Source organism: Furipterus horrens, unplaced genomic scaffold (genome assembly GCF_987537825.1).
Source record: "Furipterus horrens unplaced genomic scaffold, mFurHor1.1.pri manual_scaffold_4, whole genome shotgun sequence".
Classification (NCBI taxonomy): Eukaryota; Metazoa; Chordata; class Mammalia; order Chiroptera; family Furipteridae; genus Furipterus; species Furipterus horrens.
This window is the reverse complement of record NW_028327174.1, coordinates 51,229,894-51,248,421: the sequence shown is the minus strand read 5'-3', so window position 1 is coordinate 51,248,421 and position 18,528 is coordinate 51,229,894. Positions and strand designations below refer to the sequence as shown.

At 40.2% G+C, this 18,528-nt stretch overlaps 1 protein-coding gene across 5 annotated transcripts in view; it reads right to left on the bottom strand.

The window, feature by feature from the left end:
• The window catches only part of ATF1 (activating transcription factor 1), a 77,159-nt gene extending 63,455 nt beyond the window's left edge, over window positions 1–13,704 (bottom strand). The window contains exons 1-2 of one of the 5 annotated variants that reach the window (XM_090273152.1): window positions 13,438–13,704; window positions 1,589–1,687 (exon numbers count right to left, since the gene is read on the bottom strand). In XM_090273152.1, the coding sequence (XP_090129278.1) occupies window positions 1,589–1,681 (93 nt within the window). In that variant the 5' untranslated portion in view covers window positions 1,682–1,687; window positions 13,438–13,704. The remainder of the gene's footprint in view (window positions 1–1,588; window positions 1,688–13,437) is intronic. The other 4 variants (XM_090273155.1, XM_090273153.1, XM_090273157.1 and 1 more) reach the window with 4 other exon arrangements.
• Window positions 13,705–18,528: the final 4,824 nt, after the last annotated feature.

Below are 18,528 nucleotides of genomic sequence, written 5' to 3'. Positions count from 1 at the left end.
AGAAAAAGAACTAAAGAGAATGGAGATAAGCAATCTATCAGATGCAGAGTTCAAAACCCTAGGTTATAAAGATGTTCAGGGAACTTAGTGAGGAGCTCAACAGTATAAAAAAGATCCAATCAGAAACAAAGGATACACTAATTGAAATGAAGAACAATTTACAGGAAAACAGCAGCAGAGTGGATGAAGCCAAGAATAAAATCAATGATTTGGAACACAAGGAAGCAAAAAAACAACCAATCAGAACAAGAAGAAGAAAAGAAAAAAGAAAAAACCAAAAAACCCCTGAGGATTCTGTCAAGCAGCTTCTGTGACAACTTCAAGAGGTCCAACATTTATTTACATCATAGGGGTACCAGAAGGAGAAGAGAAAGAGCAAGAAACTAGAAATCTATTTGAAAAAATAATGAAACAAAACTTCCTTAATTTGGTGAAGGAAATAGAAACGCAAGTCCAGGAAGCACACAGAGTTCCAAACAAGAAGGATGCAAAGAGGCCCACTTTAGGACTCAGCATAATTAAAATGCCAAAGGTTCAAGATAAAGAGAGGATCTTAAAAGCAGCAAGAGAAAAGCAGTTAGTTACCTGCAGAAGAGTTCCGATAAGACTATCAGCTGATTTCTCAAAAGAAACTTTGCAGGCAAGAAGGGACTGGTAAGAAATAATCAAAGTCATGAAAAGCAGGGGCCTACAGCAAGATTGCTCTACCCAGCAAAGCTAGCATTTAGAATGGAAGGGCTGATAAAAGTGCTTCCCAGACAAGAAAAAATCTAAAGGAGTTAATCATCTTCAAATCATTATTACATGAAATGTTAAAGGGACTAATTTAAGAAAAAGAAGATGATCAAAACTGAACAATAAAATGACAATAAATACATATCAACAATTAAATCTAAAAAACAAACTAGGCAAACAAGAACAGAGACAGAATCGTGGATATGGAAAGCATTTTGATGGTTGCCAGTAGGAAGGGGGAATGAAGAGGTGAGGGGATTAAGAAAAAGAAACAGAAATAGCTACTAAATAGACATGGGGATGTAAAGTACAGTATAGGAAATGTAGTAGCCAAAGAACTTATATACATGACACATGGACATGAACAATGGTGTGGGGATTGCCTGAGGAGTGGGGAGTTTTGGGGCAAAGGGGGAAAAACTGGGACCAGTGTAACAGCATAATCAATAAAATATAAAGAAAAAAGTAAAATTATTTACCTCCTGAAACTATTAGTCTGTTTCAATTAGTGCAAAAAGTCAACTAATTTTTCATTTTTCTTACGCAGCAACAAAATCAGTCTGAAAAAAAATCTAAGTAATCATGCACCACATAAAATAAAATCTAATTCTCCCAAGTTTTAAAAAAGTATATAGGTGTTAAAACAATGCTAAATATACTTTGTATAAAAGAAAATAAATCTGAATGATATTATAAGATATTTAAATAAAATCTACCTTCCATGCATTTCAATTTTTTTTTTTTTGGCTTGGTTCTTTTTAAACATTAGTAATTAAGAGATCTGAAACCACCAATTAATCTGCATATAAAATAGTCCTAACTGGCTCAATCTTCTGGCTGGTCCTTGCCTTACCTGTTGGGCAATATGAGAAATATGAGCTCCCTGAACTGCTGAACCAGGTTGAGGTGCTGTGTCTGAAGTGTTACTCTTGTGGGAATCTTCCATAATCAACTGTAAGGGAAAAAAAGTCAGTTAAAAGACACTTTCTAATCATTTTCAAGAAATCTGAAGAAAATTCTTTTCTTTTTTAAAATATTTTATTTATTTTTTAGAGAAGGGAAGGGAGGGGGAAAGAGGGAAAGAAACGTGAATATGCTAGAGAAACATGGATCAGGTGCCTCTCACACATCACCAACTGGGGACCTGGCCTGCAACCCAGGCATGTGCCCTGACTGGGAATCAAACTGGCGACCTTTTGGTTTGCAAGCTGGTGCTCAACCTACCAAGCCACACCAGCCAGGGCATGGCACTTCTTAACATTCATACTGTTTCAGAGGAACAAGATAAAGCTTTTTTATACTATGGGCTGAACTCAATTTTTAACTAGACTCAGTATGTTCCCACAACTGTGCTCTGGTTGTGTAGCAATCTAAGTATAAAATCTTAAAAATGGTAAATAAAAAGTGCTACAGAATATGTGTAGTATACCACATACTTGTATAAAAATTGATAACTTGGTTGCCTCTATTGAAGAGAACTGGGGAGTGCCTCTCTCTCTCTGGAATGTGCCTGCACCTTTCTTTCCCCTTCTTTTCCCTCAAGGCTCATACATTTGCTTTCTTTTTCCTAAGCTCAAAGGGTCCTTCTTTTGCCTCTGTAACTTGTTTCCTGAGCCCACATATAGCTCACAGCTGGCTCACTTCTTTCAAGGCTCATTTTTCTATCTCTGTGACTTTCTAAATAAACTTTCTCCTATTAAAAAAAGAATTTGTAGCTATAGTACAGAACTAGAAAAGAGACTTCTCCTTGTATATTCTTTTAAATATTTTGAGTTTTGATCTATGTGAACATGTTTAAATTAATAAATGGCACATATGTAAATCAATTATTGGGACTAAATTTTCAAATGTTATCCCACTCAAGAAGTATGACAGTCTTCCCTTTCTCTAGCCTAGGAAACAGTTTCTAATTGCACACACAGTTTTTTTTATAGAGAATTTATTGAGTAAAATTTGAACTAACTAAGTAAAACTATACCTAAGGAGGTTCTAAAAAATCTAGGTTATCCAGATAATCAACTGAAAGATATGTGAGCTGAGTAAAAATGAGAATAAATGGGTTATGTGAGATGGAATATGTCAAATGGAGAACCATCCAGAAAGAGACTAGTAAAAAAAATTGGTAGAATTTAAGGTTTCTATGGTTATGTGTGAAGACATAATTAAAAACAAGAGGGCTAGCCAGCAAACATTCAAAGATGCTTAATATCACTATCATTAGGGAAATGACGAGTCAAAACTACGGTAAGATACCACCTCACATCCATTAGGATGGCTAATATAAAACAAAAAAGAAACTATGTATTGGTGATGATATGGAGAAATTAGAACATTTGTGCACTGTAGAGGGAATGTAAAAGGTGCAGCTACTGTGGAAAACAGTATGGTGGTTCCTCAAAAAATTAAAGATAGAATTACTATTTGATCCAGCAACTCCACTTCTGGGTACATATCCAACAAAATTCAAAGAGATATTTGTACACCCATGTGCACAGTAGCATTATTTACAATAACCAAAAGGTGGTAGCAACCCAAATGTTCCTTGATGGATGATGAATAGATAAACAGAATGTGTGGAGAAAAGAAAGCCTCTGCAGTAAATGGTGCTGGGAAAATCAGAAAGCTACATGCAAAAGGATGAAACTAGACCGCACTTTCTCCCTGTGTACAAAAATTAATTCAAATGAATAAAACCCCTACATAAAAGATCTGAAAATTACAGAGAAGAAAACAAAAATACTAAACTTATGGATGTTGTTCTTAGAGAAGATTTTATGAATTTGAACCCAAAGGGAAGGGAAGTAAGGCAAAAATAAATGAATGGAAATATATCAGACTAAAAAGCTTCTGCACAGCAAAAAAAATTGCCAGCAAAACAAAGCAATCAAATGAAAGGGAGAATATGTTTGCAAACAACAGCTCCAACTAGGGGTTAATATCCAAAATAATATAAAGAACTCGTGTAACTCAACACCAAACAGACAATCCAATTAAAAAAAAAAAAAAAAATGGGCAGAGGACCTGAACAGACACTTCTCCGAAGAAGACATGGCCAATAGATACATGAAAAGATGCTCACCCTGGCTGGTGTGAATCAATGGATTGAGTGCCAGTCTGCCAGCCCAAAGGTCGCCAGTTCGATTCCCACTCAGGACACATGCCTGGGATGTGGGCTAGGTCTCCAGTTGGGTGTGTGCAAGAGGCAACCGATGATGTATCTCTCCCACATCGATGTTTCTCCCTCTCTTTCTCCCTCCCTTCTCCTGTCTCTAAAGAATAAATAAAATCTTTTTTAAAAAATGTGCTAGCTATTAAGGAAATGCAAATCAAAACTACAATGAGATACCACCTCACACTTGTTAGAATGGTTATTATCAACAAGACAATAATTAATAATGACAAACGTTGGAGAGGTTGTGGAAGAAAAAAAACCCTTATTCACTGCTGGTGGGAAAGTAAACTGGTACGGCCACTGTGGAAAACAGTATGGAGTTTCCTAAAAGAAAATTAACAATAGAGTGGGCCATATGACCCAGCAATCCCTCTTCTGGGCATCTACCTGAAAAACTTGAAAACATTTATTCACAAAGATATATGAACCCCTACATTCACTGTAGCATTATTCATTATAGCCAAGACATGGAAACAACCTAAGTGTCCTTCGATAGAGGACTGAATAAAGAAGGTGTGGTACATACATACAATGGAATACTTGCTCAGCCATAGAAAAGACAGAATACTGCCATTTGTAAGAACATGGATGGATCGTGAGAATATTATGCTAAGTGAAATAAGTCAGTCAGAAAAAGTCAAGAGCCGTATGATTTCACTCGTATGTGGGACATAAAACCGAAACTTAAGAGACAGACAACAACAGTATGATGGTTACCAGAGGGAAGGAGGGCAGGGGAGGAGAGTGGAAAGGGGGCCAAATATATGGCAATGGAGGATGATCTGACTTTGGATGGTGGGCACATAATGCAGTATACGGATCTTCTATCACAGAGGTGTACACTTGAAACCTATATAATCTTACTAACCAATGTCACCCCAATAGATTTTAAAAATGTGACATATACACACAATGGTACATCATTCAGCCTTAAACAGGAAGGAAATTCTAACAAGTGACACAGACTACAACATAAATGAACTGTGGGGACATTAAGCTAAGTGAAATAAGCCAATCACAAAAAACCAAATACTGTATGACTTCACTTATATAAGGTACCTAAAGTAGTCAAACCCGTAAAACAAAGAACAATGATGGTTAAGTTCTGTAAATTGGTTGCCCAACAATGTGATGTACTGAACACTAGTAAACTGTATACTTAAACATGGTTCAGATAGTTAATTTTTAAAGAAGATTTTATTTTTAGAGAAGGGGAAGGGAGAGAGTGAGAGAAGCACTGATGTGAGAGAGAAACATCGATCAGCTGTCTCTCATATGTGTCCTGACTGGGAACCAAACCTGCAACCCAGACATGTGCCTTGACTGGGAACTGAACCTGCAAACTTTCGCTTTGTGGGACAATGTCCAATCAACTGAGCCATGCTGGTCAAGGTGTAAATCTTATGTTAATATGTTTCACCACAATTTTACATTTTTTAAAAGAGAAAGAGAAACTAGGCATTTGCCCCTTAGCATCACTGACAATAACTGTGAAGTTTAAGCCTACATATTTTTTCTTCCTTTTTTTGAGATCAGAAAATGTAAATTCATTAACATCTGGATTGAAGCTATTGTTTTCAATCACTGATAAAAAGGTGTAAAATCACCTCAAACATAGTGTTCTTAATTTTTTTCCCTCTAGATATGTCTCTAAACTTTTTTTTATAACATGGAAAATACATAACAGAAAAAAAGGATGACAGAATCTTACAGTATTATCTACTTCTTTTGTCTTTCCACAACTTTTAAAGTCATAAACATACTGTACATACAATTTTATATCCTCAGATTTTGTGTCGTGTTTCCATTTATTACAAATACCTTCTGGGTTTTAAATTAACATAGACCACCTGTTTAGCCTCCACATGCTGGCCAGCTCCCAGGCTGGACAGGTATCTCTTTGAAGGTTCACTTTCAAGCCCAACTAGGAGCCTTTGGAGCCCAGAGGCCTTTGAGAGGCCCCTGTGCATCCCCCTGGTTTCTGGCTTCTGCCTGAAACCACTAGGAATCCTTTTAACCAGGCTGGAGCCCTCACCCATGCACTGGGTCAAATGAAAACACTAAAGCTTTTCTGCAGAAAATAAATAAATAAATATATTTATGGCTACATAATATTCCATCCAGTCAATGTACATAATTCTTCTTATTTTTTTAACCAACAAACCAATATTTTTGGTACATAAAGCTTTTCCTATAATTAAATTATTTCCATAGGATATATTCCAAAAAAGGATTGATCGATCTCGGAGTATGACTACTTGAGGTTTTCTGAATATCAGTCCTTCATGCTTATGTGCTTCATGAGAAAGTGATAAGAATTTTTAAAAAAGTCATTACTAACATTAAAATTGAAAAATGGTATGTTGTTTTACATTTCTTTAATTCTCCATTAGTTCTATGAGCTATCTTTTCATATTGTCTGTCTATCCATCTACAAGGTTTTAGTTTTTTGTATTAGCCTATATTATTTATTCATATAAATTTTATTTCTATTATGTTGATACAAATAATTTTCCAAGATGACTTAACTGTGATTATTTTAAAACTTTTAATTCTGGACTTCCAGTCTAGATGGCGGAGTAGGCAGACATGGCTCGCCTCTACACACAACCACATCAAAATTACAACTAAAATACGGAAGGCTGACAATTACAGAATTAAAGAAACCACATCCATCCAGACTGGTAGGAGGGGCACAGATGCAGAATGGGCTGGTCTCTCACCCACATGTGGTAGATAAATAGTCAGGAGGGATACCCTGTGAGTTAGGAGTCCCAGCCCAGGGTTCCAGTGCCAGGAAAGTAAGTCTCCACAACTTCTGGCTGCAAAAACCAGTGGGGACTGAGTTGGTGGAGGACACTGCTTGATCCCCAAGCAGTTCCTCTTAAAAGACTTCACACACAGACTCACCTACTCAGACTCATTTCCTCTGAGCTCCAGCACTGGGGTGGCAGATTGAAAGGCACCAGTGGTACACAGGGAGAAACTAAAATGTGTGGCATCAAGGTGAGCAGAGGCCATTGTTCCTTTCCTAAACCCTCCTCCCACAGAACTGGCAGGCTGGTGCCATATCTGAGACTCCATCAAGCTGGCTGACACTGTTTGACCCGCCTTGGAAATCCCCAGACACTCAGCCCCACCCAACTTACCAGCCCACCCAAGCTGCTTTTCCATCCTATCAAATAAGCAACAGCTGGCCTCAGTGAGCTCCAGGCCCAGCAATAGCAGCGGCTTGGCTTACAGCTTGGCTTCGCCTGGGAATCTCCAAGTCCAACATAAGCAGCAGGCATTTCAGATTGCTTTATAGTTCAGGCAGGGTGGCCTGGGCAAATCACAGGACAGGGCCGACTTTGCCCTGCACCACCTGGGAAACACCAGGGCCTGTGCACCCAGTGGACAGCTACAGACCATGTCAGAGCACCACCACCCTGCCCCTGCACAGCTGATCCTCCATGGAGGGTGGAGGTTGGTGCTCAGTGCTCACAGCCAGTCGTTGCAGCTGAGTGGCCTGGGTAAATTCCTCCCATTGATCTGTCAACAGGAACCAAGGCTGAACTACAAGAGGAGGGTGTATTCAGTCCACACGAAGGGTAAACCTTGGGTGATAGGGGACGCTGTGCCACTGGACCCTACAGGCTTCTACTAATTTAGGCCAGGCTACCAAGAATCAAATCAGCTCTACTTAATACATAGAAACAAACACAGGGAGGCTGCCAAAACAAGGAGACAAAGAAACATGGTCCAAATAAAAGAACAGATCAAAACTCCAAGAAAAAAGCGAAATTAAATGAAGACAGCCAACCTATCAGATGCAGAGTTCAAAACATTGCTCATAAGGATGCTCAAGGAATTTAGTGAAGACCTCAACAGCCTAAAAAAGACCCAGTCAGAAATGAAGGATACACTAATTGAAACAAAGAACAATTTACAGGGAAACACCAGTAGAGTAGATGAGCTGAGAATAAAATCAATGATTTGAAACATAAGGAAGCAAAAAACAACCAATCAAAACAAGAAGAATAAGGAATCCAAAAAAATGAGGATAGTTCTAAGTAGCCTCTGGGACAACTTCAAGAGGTCCAACATTCGCATCACAGAAGTGCCAGAAGGAGAAGAGAAAGAGCAAGAAATTGGAAATTATTTAAAAAATAATGAAAGAAAACTTCCCTAATTTGGTGACTGAAATAGATATGCAAGTCCAGGAAGCACACAGAATCCCAAACAATGGATGCAAACAGGCCCACTCCAAGACACATCATAATTAAAATGTCAAAGGTTATAGAGATAAAGAGAGAGTCTTAAAAGCAGCAAGAGAAAAGTAGTTAGTTGCCTACAGGTGAGCTCCCATAAGAATGTCAACTGATTTCTCAAAAGAAACTTTGCAGGCTAGAAGGGTTGGCAAGAAATATTCAAAGTCATGAAAATAAGGGACCTAAGGCCAAGAAAAAACTAAAGTTTTCATTATTACCAAACCATTATTCTATGAAATGTTAAAGGGACTTAAGAAAAAGACCAAAACACTGAACATTAAATAGCAAAAAGATACTTATCAGCAATTGAATCTAAAAAACAAACTAAGCAAACAAGAAGAACAGAGACAGAATCATGGATACGGAGAGCAATTTGATGGTTGCCTGATGTGAGGGTTGTAGGGGGTGGGGGCGGTGGTTAAGAGGTGAGGGGATGAAGAAGTACAAGTAGGTAGTCACAGAATAGCCACGGGGATATAAAGTACAGCATAGGAAATGGAGTAGCCAAAGAACTTATACACATGATCCATGGACATGAACAATGGTGGGGGGATTGCCTGAGGGAGTGTGTGTTGGGGTGCTGGGTGGAGGGCCAAGGAGGAAAAATCAGGACAACTGTAATAGCATAATCAATAAGATATAATTATTTAAAATTTTTTAATTCTGACAATTCATCTACTGTTTCCTTTGTTCTTTCTTCAACGTCTTTTAAGCCTACACAATAGTCCCTTCTTCAGGATTTTTTAATCTACATTAACGCAAGTGTAACCCCACAAAGTAAACGACAGCACCAAAGATGGAATTACTTATTTTCTACATACTATCTCTAGCGAAACAGCCTTTTAAACACTTCAGTTCAGAAGACAAAAGTTAGAATACAGAGCAAAGATGTAAAAAAAAAACAAACAAACAAGGTAGTGTTAAGCAATAAAAGATTTTTTAAAACCTTGTTAAATTACTGGAAATGGCACTCTGTTCCACTGTGACTCACTGACTTTCCCCCATAACAATATCATTAATAAATCCTGTATCTAATGGATATTAGCATGATCAACAAACACATTTCCTAGTAAAAGCTGCTATAGTTAGCAAATATTATTTTGGACAACACTATTCCCTACGGAAAGGAAGATAACCTATTTTCTATAGATTTTTTTAAAAGAAGAATCAGGTTTTCTCACCCTGCCACCCAAATGAAAACAGCTTTAGTTTCATCTCATTATATACAATATATTCTCTGTATTTTTAATGATTTTATCAGAATGTAACTTTTATTTGTGCACTTACTTTTTAGCTATTATTCCCAAAACTGAGATTAACATAAACAATCTGTTAAAAGCTTGCTCAACAGAATAAAATTTATGTGTACAAAGGCACTTAAGTAAAGTAAGCTCTGGTCAGCAGCTGGAAGCTTAACATGAGACAACCCCAAGGAGGGCAGAATCACACTGAGGGCAATGAAAGAGCTTTCAAAGTGCCATGAATTTGGGGAGCTGAGAAATATTGAGTTGGCCCAAGAGCCCATTATGTGTTTCTGTAAAATAAAAGACACATTTTTCATTTTCACTTGTAACTTTATTGATTTGGATATTTTGAGTATGTCAGCTATCTCCTGCTATTGGCTTCTAGTTGAGGCCAGGGGAGCTTACATCTTCCAATGCATAAGACAGCCCCACAGCAAAGTTATTTGGCCAAAATGTCAATAGTACCAAGGAACTTTGCAAACCACTGAACTTTGGTCAGTCACAGCACCTTCTCCGTACTCTGCATATCTTTTTTTCTGTTTCAGTTGTGTTTTTACCTTACTTGAAGTAATAAAGCATAATAGGCTGAAAATGTGTATTTTCTTCCATCTTCAATATTAAAATGGCTGCACAAAAACTCACTAATTTTGATAAGTTTTACTTTTAAATGCAAGCTGATACGACTGCTGTCACAATATAATTTAACAAAATTGTTCTGAATGAAGTTAAAGACAATGAAGCACTACTATAGAGCCACCATATGGAAAAAAAACCAAACAAACGTTTTTGGCTGACCCAATAGCGGCAGGCTGTGATCTTGCTGATGACACAGTGAGAAATGTCTGTAAAAGGCCTAGTACTTTTGAGAAAACTTTCAAAGGAACAAATATAATGTACTATACACAAAGGGCTTTTTTATATATTATCTCCTCGATTCCCTAAATTGAGGCTCAAAGAAACTGTCATTTACTGTGGACCTCACAGTAAGATGTGAATGCAAGACCTGAAGTCAGAACTGTTTTAATCCAAAGTCCATGTTCTTTTATTCTGCACTCTCTCTCTTCCAGGAATACCCTCACATTCCCAACTTGTCCACTGGTAAACTGCTACTCTGTTTTCAAGTTATATCTGAAACATTATGTACCCTATTGATTCAGGTTCCTCCTTCCTTAATGCTTCTACTGTGCCTCACAGGTATTTCTAAAGAGGTTGCTTAACACTCTCAACTGTGGTTAGTGGCGAGTCGGTTTCCCTTATTCTTAAGGCACCTAAGGACAGGGCTTATATCACGTGAATGTATGCACACAAGACCCTCACCTTTACAGTATATAAATAACATCAACAAATACAGTGTGCTATTTTTACCTGATGAATGAAGAGGTTCTTAGTTTCCTCACCTACAGAGGATGTTGAACTATGATAAGCTTGAAGTCAAGGTGTCTCTTGCTCACCATTTCTGCAACTAAATTCATGATCTCCCCTCAAAATTGCTCCTATTAGTCATATTGAATTTCTTCCAGATCTTCAAATGTGCCTGCCTTGCTTTCTCTTATCTTCGAGCTATTCCCTCTGCCAGAAACACTATTCCCCTTCTCTTCATGTGGCCTATTTCTATGAGGTATTCTTCATGGCAAACTTTCAGAACCCTCCTAGATTAATCTAGCTCTGGCAGTATGAATACCCACAGCACATGTTCCCCCCTTCTCATGGAACTTATCACAATATTGTAATTGCCTGCTTTCTGTCCCCACCAGAATGCAAGCTCCAGGGAGTTAAAGGCCACCTCCTATTCCCAATATAACACTAATACCTGACATACTTATTACTGTTGAATAAAATCAATGTGTTTTCTTGGGTTTACTTACTTAAAACTGATAGAAATAATGGTTACAGAAATATCTTTAGACAGTTACTTCAACCAGCTTTAGATATTGGACAATTCAGGGCCCTGGCCTGGTAGCTTAGTTGGTTAGCACCGCATTCCACATATGCTACAGCTGTAGGTTCAATCCCCAGTCAGGACACACACAAGAATCAACCAATGAATACATAAATAAGTGGAACAACAAGTCAGTGTTTCTCTCTCTCTCTTTAGTCAACCAACAGATTAATTAAAAAAATAAAATTTTAAAAAGAAACAGAACAATTCAGGCACAATATAACACCCTACTTTACAATTGGAAAATCATCAGAAATAAATGGGATGACATGGGGGAAAAAGCATTTTTAGATGGGGCTACCACCTATTGGATATATAGCAGTACTGCAAGAAGTCTGGCAGACCAAACAATTTTAAAGCAATGCTTTTCAACCTTTTTCATCTCATGGCACACATAAATTGCTAAAATTCTACGGCATACCAAAAAATATGTTTTTTGCCAATCTGACACAAAATAGGTACAACCTTGGCTGGATAACTCAGTTTGTCAGAGCAACATCCTGACATGTTGAGGTTGCGGGTTCCATCCCAGAGAGGGGATATACAAGAATGAACCAACCAATCCATAAATAAGTGGAACAACAGATCGATATTTCTCTCTAAAATAAAAAATAAGGTATAACCTTGATTTATTACACCAGACGGCTATTGTTGTGTTGGCTGTTGTCATTTTTTAAATTTGACAGTCTAAGGGAAAGACGTCAGTGCCCCTGACCAAAGGGTATTGCATGTTCTAAAAATTCTTGCAGCACACCTGTTGAAAATTGCTGCCTTGCCCTGACTGGTGTGGCTCAGTGCATTTGAGTGCCAGACTGTGAACCAGAGAGTGGCTGGTTTGATTCTTAGGGCACATGCCTGGGTTGCTGTGGGCCAGGTCCCCAGTTGGGGGCATGTGAGAGGCAACCACACATTGCTGTTTCCCTCTCTTTCTCTCTCCCTTTCCCTTCCACTGAACAAATAAAATTAAATTAAAAAAAAAATCACTGCTTTAAAGTATAACTACAAATAGTAGAGCTAACACATTGAGCTTTACAACAGAGTTGAATCTTACTGAGAGGGAACACTGCACATTATAGTCTATAGGAAAAACAGCATTTTAATAAAAGTGCATTATTCCGTTGTTAACAGAATTCTCAGGTAAAAAGAGTTTTGCAAACACAAGTGCAAAAACTCTTATTACAAACGAGGCTCGTTTGACAAGACACCTGCCAAATCTATGCTGAAAAAGCCTCAGAAGCGTAAAGGCTCTTAATTACTATTAGCTCACTGCTCCTCAAAAGTTAAGTATACATTATCTAACACCTACAATTTTAAAGCGATTCCACTGCGTGCTCCCTGGCATAGCTGACGCTGTGAAATACTATGCTTAGTTTTTTAATACAGGGGAAAAAACATCAAAGACAGTTTCCTCAGTTTGATAAGTCTGTCCAGAGGTAAACAGACCAGCTTCTGTCATTCCACTTTCCTTCCTCGCTCGTCGCGGCATCTTTCCGTTAGTGTTTCGTGAGTCTGTGCGATTATTTCACTGTCCCCCTACTCGACTGTAAACTCCATAAAGGTAAGGGCTGTTTGTGCCCTGCACGGCGAGCCCGTCCGGGGCTTGGCACCCCAAGGACTCCCGGGTGCTCCCGTGGGCTCCCTGGAGGATATAACAGGTACCCCCGCTCCGCCGACAGCGCGCGAAGCCAAGACCACCCTGCCGCGCCCTACCCCCGCCCCAACCACAAGATCTTCCACCGAGGGCTCTAGAGCCTAGAGCCGCGGTGGGGCAGTTTCTGAGGCCAAAGCCACACTGCGGCGAGAGGTCTTGGTTTTATTTTGATTGGGGGACGCCGGGAGGCAAGGAGAAGATTGAGAACTGAAGGGGAAAAGCTCGGCCAAGGCACGAGAACCGGAAGCGCACTCGACCGGGGGACAGCGGGCAAACCCTCCCCCTTCCGCCGCGCGCCCTCCGCACCCCTCCCCCACTGCTGCCGCCAGCGCGCGACCCCCACCTGGCGTGGTACCCAGCTCTGCGTCCCCGTAGCGCCGCGTCCCCCACACCCTCCCCTTGTCCGTGGACTCGGGAGCACGCCCCACCCCCGTCCCCCCGCTTACCTGTGGCTGTTGCCTTGCCGCTCTCCGGGGCGGGAACTTCCACTCCCCCCTCCCAGGTGGATCCAAATTTACTACCTATTTCCCCACGCCGTCACGCGGTGGAGGACGTGCCTCTTTCTCTAGCGTCTGGCGGGACGGGGACAGTCAGTGTCACTTAACAGCCAACTGTCCTAGGCTACCGTTCCCTCGGCAGTTAGGGCCGCCACGGGCGGCATGATCTACACCAGGCCGGGGGCGGGGAAGGGAGGGGGTCAAAACTGAGTGAGCGTCTGGGCTGAGGTTAAGGCGGTGCCTCCGTAAAGACCGCCGTCCTACGTCTACGTCACCACGTTGCTCACGTGATGTGCCGCCATCTCGTGCTGGACTTCCGCGGAAGGGCGAATTGCGCCGTCTGGAGGTGTTACTGTTGTTAGAGGTGGAGGTGCAAGTTGCTTAAGATTTCTTTTCGCCTCAGGCTCTGCCCACACTCCTTCCTCGGGACTGTTTTTGGGGATCATCACCAGTTTGGTGGTGTCAGGGGGTCGCTCCTTGTGGGGCGGTTGGTTAGTGGCGTCGCTCTCAGCTCAGCTCCTATTTGCTCCTGGTCGGGTGATCAGGCCCACGGCTGTCCTCCGTGGCTTTGACCCTTGCTGACCTGTCCGCTTTATGTAGAGAGAAGGGACTGGAAGCATGGAGGCTTGTCCTGCTCCGCTTTCCTTCGTTCACTCAGATTTTTTTTAACCCCATAAAGTCGCCTTAAGAGTTCTATCCTTCATCCTATACGAAAGGATTTCCTACAGACTGATGTAAGGGTGCCCGTAGTGTGTCACTGAAGCCATTTACCTAAACTGTTAAACTATTTAGAAAAAAGCTACATGCAATGGAGTGTCGTCAAATACAACATTACACTGTCATTTTTAGTACATTACAAAAACTTTTAAAAATATTTTTTTTGTGTCTCTTTCTGGAGAGGTTTTGTGTTATTCTGAATATTTTTCTTTTTATCCATTTCCTTGCAAAATGTTGTGGCTTTATTCTGATAATAAATTTTAAATTATAAACCTTTTAATATGCTCTTGACAAAAAGTTCCAGAATGTTTCTGAAATTTTACTAGTTTGAGCTCTTCAACGAGGGAAATGGATTTGGTACATAGAACCTCTTCCAGGTGTTAACCTTTAGGGCCAGATAATGTGATTTCAGGTTCAAGAATTTGCGTACAGACACTCCCCAAAGCTCACAAACATGGTCTATTTAAAGGTAAAATGGGCTCTAGCTGGGTAGCTCTGTTGGTTAAGAGCGTTTTCCCCAAATGCCAAGGTTGCAGGCTTGACCCTGTGTCAGGGCACATACAAGAATCAACCAATAAATGCACAAATAAGTGGAACGACAAATCAATATTTCTCTCACTAAAAAACATCGATAAAAAAAAGCTAAAACTGCCTCTACTTTAGATTTTTGTTTAGTCTAATTGTCCAACCTAAGCTTGTCTTCTTATCAAAGTTGGGGAAATACAATACTCAGCCCATGTTCCAGCATTATTTAAAGAACCAAAATGTCATACAGGAAAGCAAAGTACCCTCTAAAGGTAAGGAGTGAGGAAGCGGTTCTCGGACATCCACCTTACCTGATTAACAATGTCCACTGGAATCCAGAACATTAGTGGCTGAAGAATAGTTCTATATTTATTCTTCTGTGTTGATTTCTTCCTTGGAACACAATGCTTAAAGCGTTCATCAGGAAGAGAAGGGCGGGGAAACTGAAAGATGTTACCATCAGAGACTAAATTTACCGAAACCTTCAAAATGTGCATGGATTGCTCCCTCTTTAGTTTCTCTTCCATCTGTAAAATGTCTTAATTCCAAATCAGATATATTGCAACACTGCCACTCACAAATATTCCCACCATCTTTGTTTCTTTCTCTTGGTCCCAAGCTGTACCTACCACTTCTGAACCTTGAATAACAGTAGATGAAAAAAAGTCGATTATGATGCACACTGTTCTACCTGAATAGTAAAAGTTTTATTAACCAGGTGGACAGGTCTTTGACTTCACAAGTGAGGAAACAGAAATCTAACTTTCAAGAGCCAAGGCAATTGTGTTAAACTGGTCAAGCCAGTGGTGGCACCTCTTTGGCTTTTCTAGTAAGGAGCGAAACATTATAATGAAATGGTTTAATACTACTATTTATCCCACAGAGTTCTGTGGATTGAATGAGTTTAACACATGTAAGTTAGAACCATGCCTGGCAGACTAAGCACTAAATAAATGTTGTTTATCTTTGTAAACCGAGAATGGAGTTTCAGAGAAGTGAATGAGGTTATCACCTAGGCCTCTACCAAATACCTACTAACCCAGTTTTATTTGGCGGGAGAGGGGGAGTGCTATTCTTCTACCTGTTCTCTGGATCCCCACCCCTCCTGCTTCCTCAGTGCTTTATCAATCATCCCTTATTGCTATATTTGGAAACTTTCCCTTTCTACTGGCTCTTTCCCCAACACAAGAATATTCTATTTCTTCCATTTTTGAACAGCCTCTCTGAATTCTACAACCCTCTTTTAAATACTATCCTATTTTTCTTTCCTATGTACAGATAAAGTTTCTGGAAAGAGTAGTCTCTGTTCAGTCACACCTACCACCACTCCTCGCTTGAAACCAGTTTTCTGTCTTCTCCCTTAACTGGAACTGAAATCGCTCAGAGGTCACCTGTGATTGCCTAGACACCCGATACTGCAGATACTAGCCAGTCCCCACTTTTACGCAGCCACATTGTAGCCTTTGGCATCATTAACCACTTCCCTCCTCTTTAAAACACCTCCTATAATTTCTATGCCCATGCTTGTTCTTGTTTTTCCTCCTCTCTAATTATTCTTTCTCCCTTTTGTGGACTAATCTAGCCCCATCAGCCTTTAAACGCTGTTCTTGTTCCCCACGGCTCCTATTATTGATCTTTTTCTCACTTTACATGATCTTGATTGGTAACATCTTCCACTTTCATGGCTTCAACTACTTTTAAAAGGATGTTTCCCAGATATCTAGTTCTTGACCAGAGAGCTCTCCTGAAGCAGAGATGTAAATATGTGGCTGCCTGTTAAGACTTCCTCACTTCCATGTTCAATAGCACCTCAGGTGAACACAACCAGAATGGAGCATGGCATCTTCTTTGTCAAGTCTATTCCTCTTCTTTGCTCCCTGTCTTGGTAAATGGTCCCACACTCACCTAACTCCCCACATCAGAAACCCAGGAGTTCTTTTGATTTCTTCCTTCCTTACCATGAAGACTCAGTGGCTGAAACCTGAGAGTCTCCCAGGTTTGCATGCGTTGCCCCTCGTCTCCACCCTGTCACTGCCTTGGTTGGAGTGCCCTTGCTTTATTACTGCAGTTACTGCAAAGGTCTCCCCGCCACAGGTTTGACCTTCCTTTCCCTACCCACACCAATCAGTTTTCTATATGACTACCAGAATAATCTTCCATGTTGCAAATCTGAGCATTTTATTCCCTTGAGATAAATCCTTCATTGGCTCTCTCTGGCTTACTGACTAAAGTCCAAAATTCTTAGCATGATATACAAGGCTCTTAGTGATCTATCCTTGGCTCAAGCCTCCATCTTTTACTTTTCTCCCTTCAACTCCCATACCCTGATAATCAACTGCAGTCCCCAGAGCATGGAAGTCTGCCTTCCCTCGGCTGTCTCATCCTTCAAAACTCAGTCCAGATGTTACCTTCTCCAGCATGTACCCCTCACTATTCTCCCTCATCCTTGGACTGGGTGCCTATCGTAAAAATTTATAAATTACAATCTATCAATTTTCCCAATGTGTGAAGCATTAAACACAACCAGGCATCAATATTTATTAACACAAGACAAAGGAAACACATTCAATGAGTTAATAGAACACTGTCCAACCAGATGTTAAATTTAAAAATGTATATCTAGTCTAATTTCAAATAAATAAAAAACTTTATACATAATTACACAGTACTATAGTTTGAATTTGACACTGGTAAATATCTTGACAGAAAATAAAACAAAATGGCATTTAGGACTAAACAATTATTCTTTATCGTTACACTCTCTTTTTCTGGACAAATAGCATGGCCCATCTACATACACCTAAACCAGACATGTATGAATAATAAAGAAAAGGCCTATTGTTTCTTTGGAGTACTGTAGCTTCTTGCTCCAAATACTCTTGCTTTTACATCAAAGCAGACAACAAAAACAACACTAAGGCATAGATCATGTTGGAGTTTGAGGGTGAGGTGATAACTCCTCATTGCTTTAGTCTAAAAGATTCCTGGATATTCAAGGAAAGTAATTTATTTGGCCAAGATATTGAGCACCATGCCAGGAGCAGAGACCTTAAAACAAACAAACAAACAAAACCCCCCACAAGGCCTCAGGCCCTTTGTTGATTCAACAAAAGCATTAATTAAGCAAGCATTGCCCAGGGACTAAAGTGAAGGAGACACACTCACATGACCTGTAGATAGGTAATGGTCCCTAAACAGTCTGAGGCAGCACAGCTTTATCAGGAAAGGACTTGGTACCGGGGCAACTGGGGCCCCTTGATGAGGCAGGAAGTCAAGACTGTGGATTCACTGCTGTGCATTAGCACGTTGGTCTTTCCCAGGGTCTCACTGGTGCGGGAAAGGGCATTTGAACAGCTAGCTCTAAGAATCCCTTGGGCCTAGGATTTTTCCTGAGGCAGACTCCTCGGTTACTTCTGCTGAGAGGCAGAAAGAGGGTCAAAAACTTTCGGATGAATAGATTTCTCTTAATTGAAATAGGGAAGGGTGGCTTGTTATTGATTTAGTTTTCTTTTTCATAGGCATGAAAACCCAGATAGAATGTGTTCCACAGTTTTAGCAAGGCTCTTTCTATCAATAGTGGCCTTTTGGGCTTGCCTTTCGAGTCAGTTTTACCACAGTTTTCCACTTAATGTGGAAAAAGCAAGAGCATTGTGTCATCAAGAGAGTTTTCTTATCCAAGTCTGCAACAAACTAGGCACAAACACCTCTAAACTAATGGCTGCACTCTCTTCCCCTTACAGAGGTGCTTTACCAGAGTTAGTGATGAAGCTCCCAAAGACACATCTCAGTTTTCTTTCC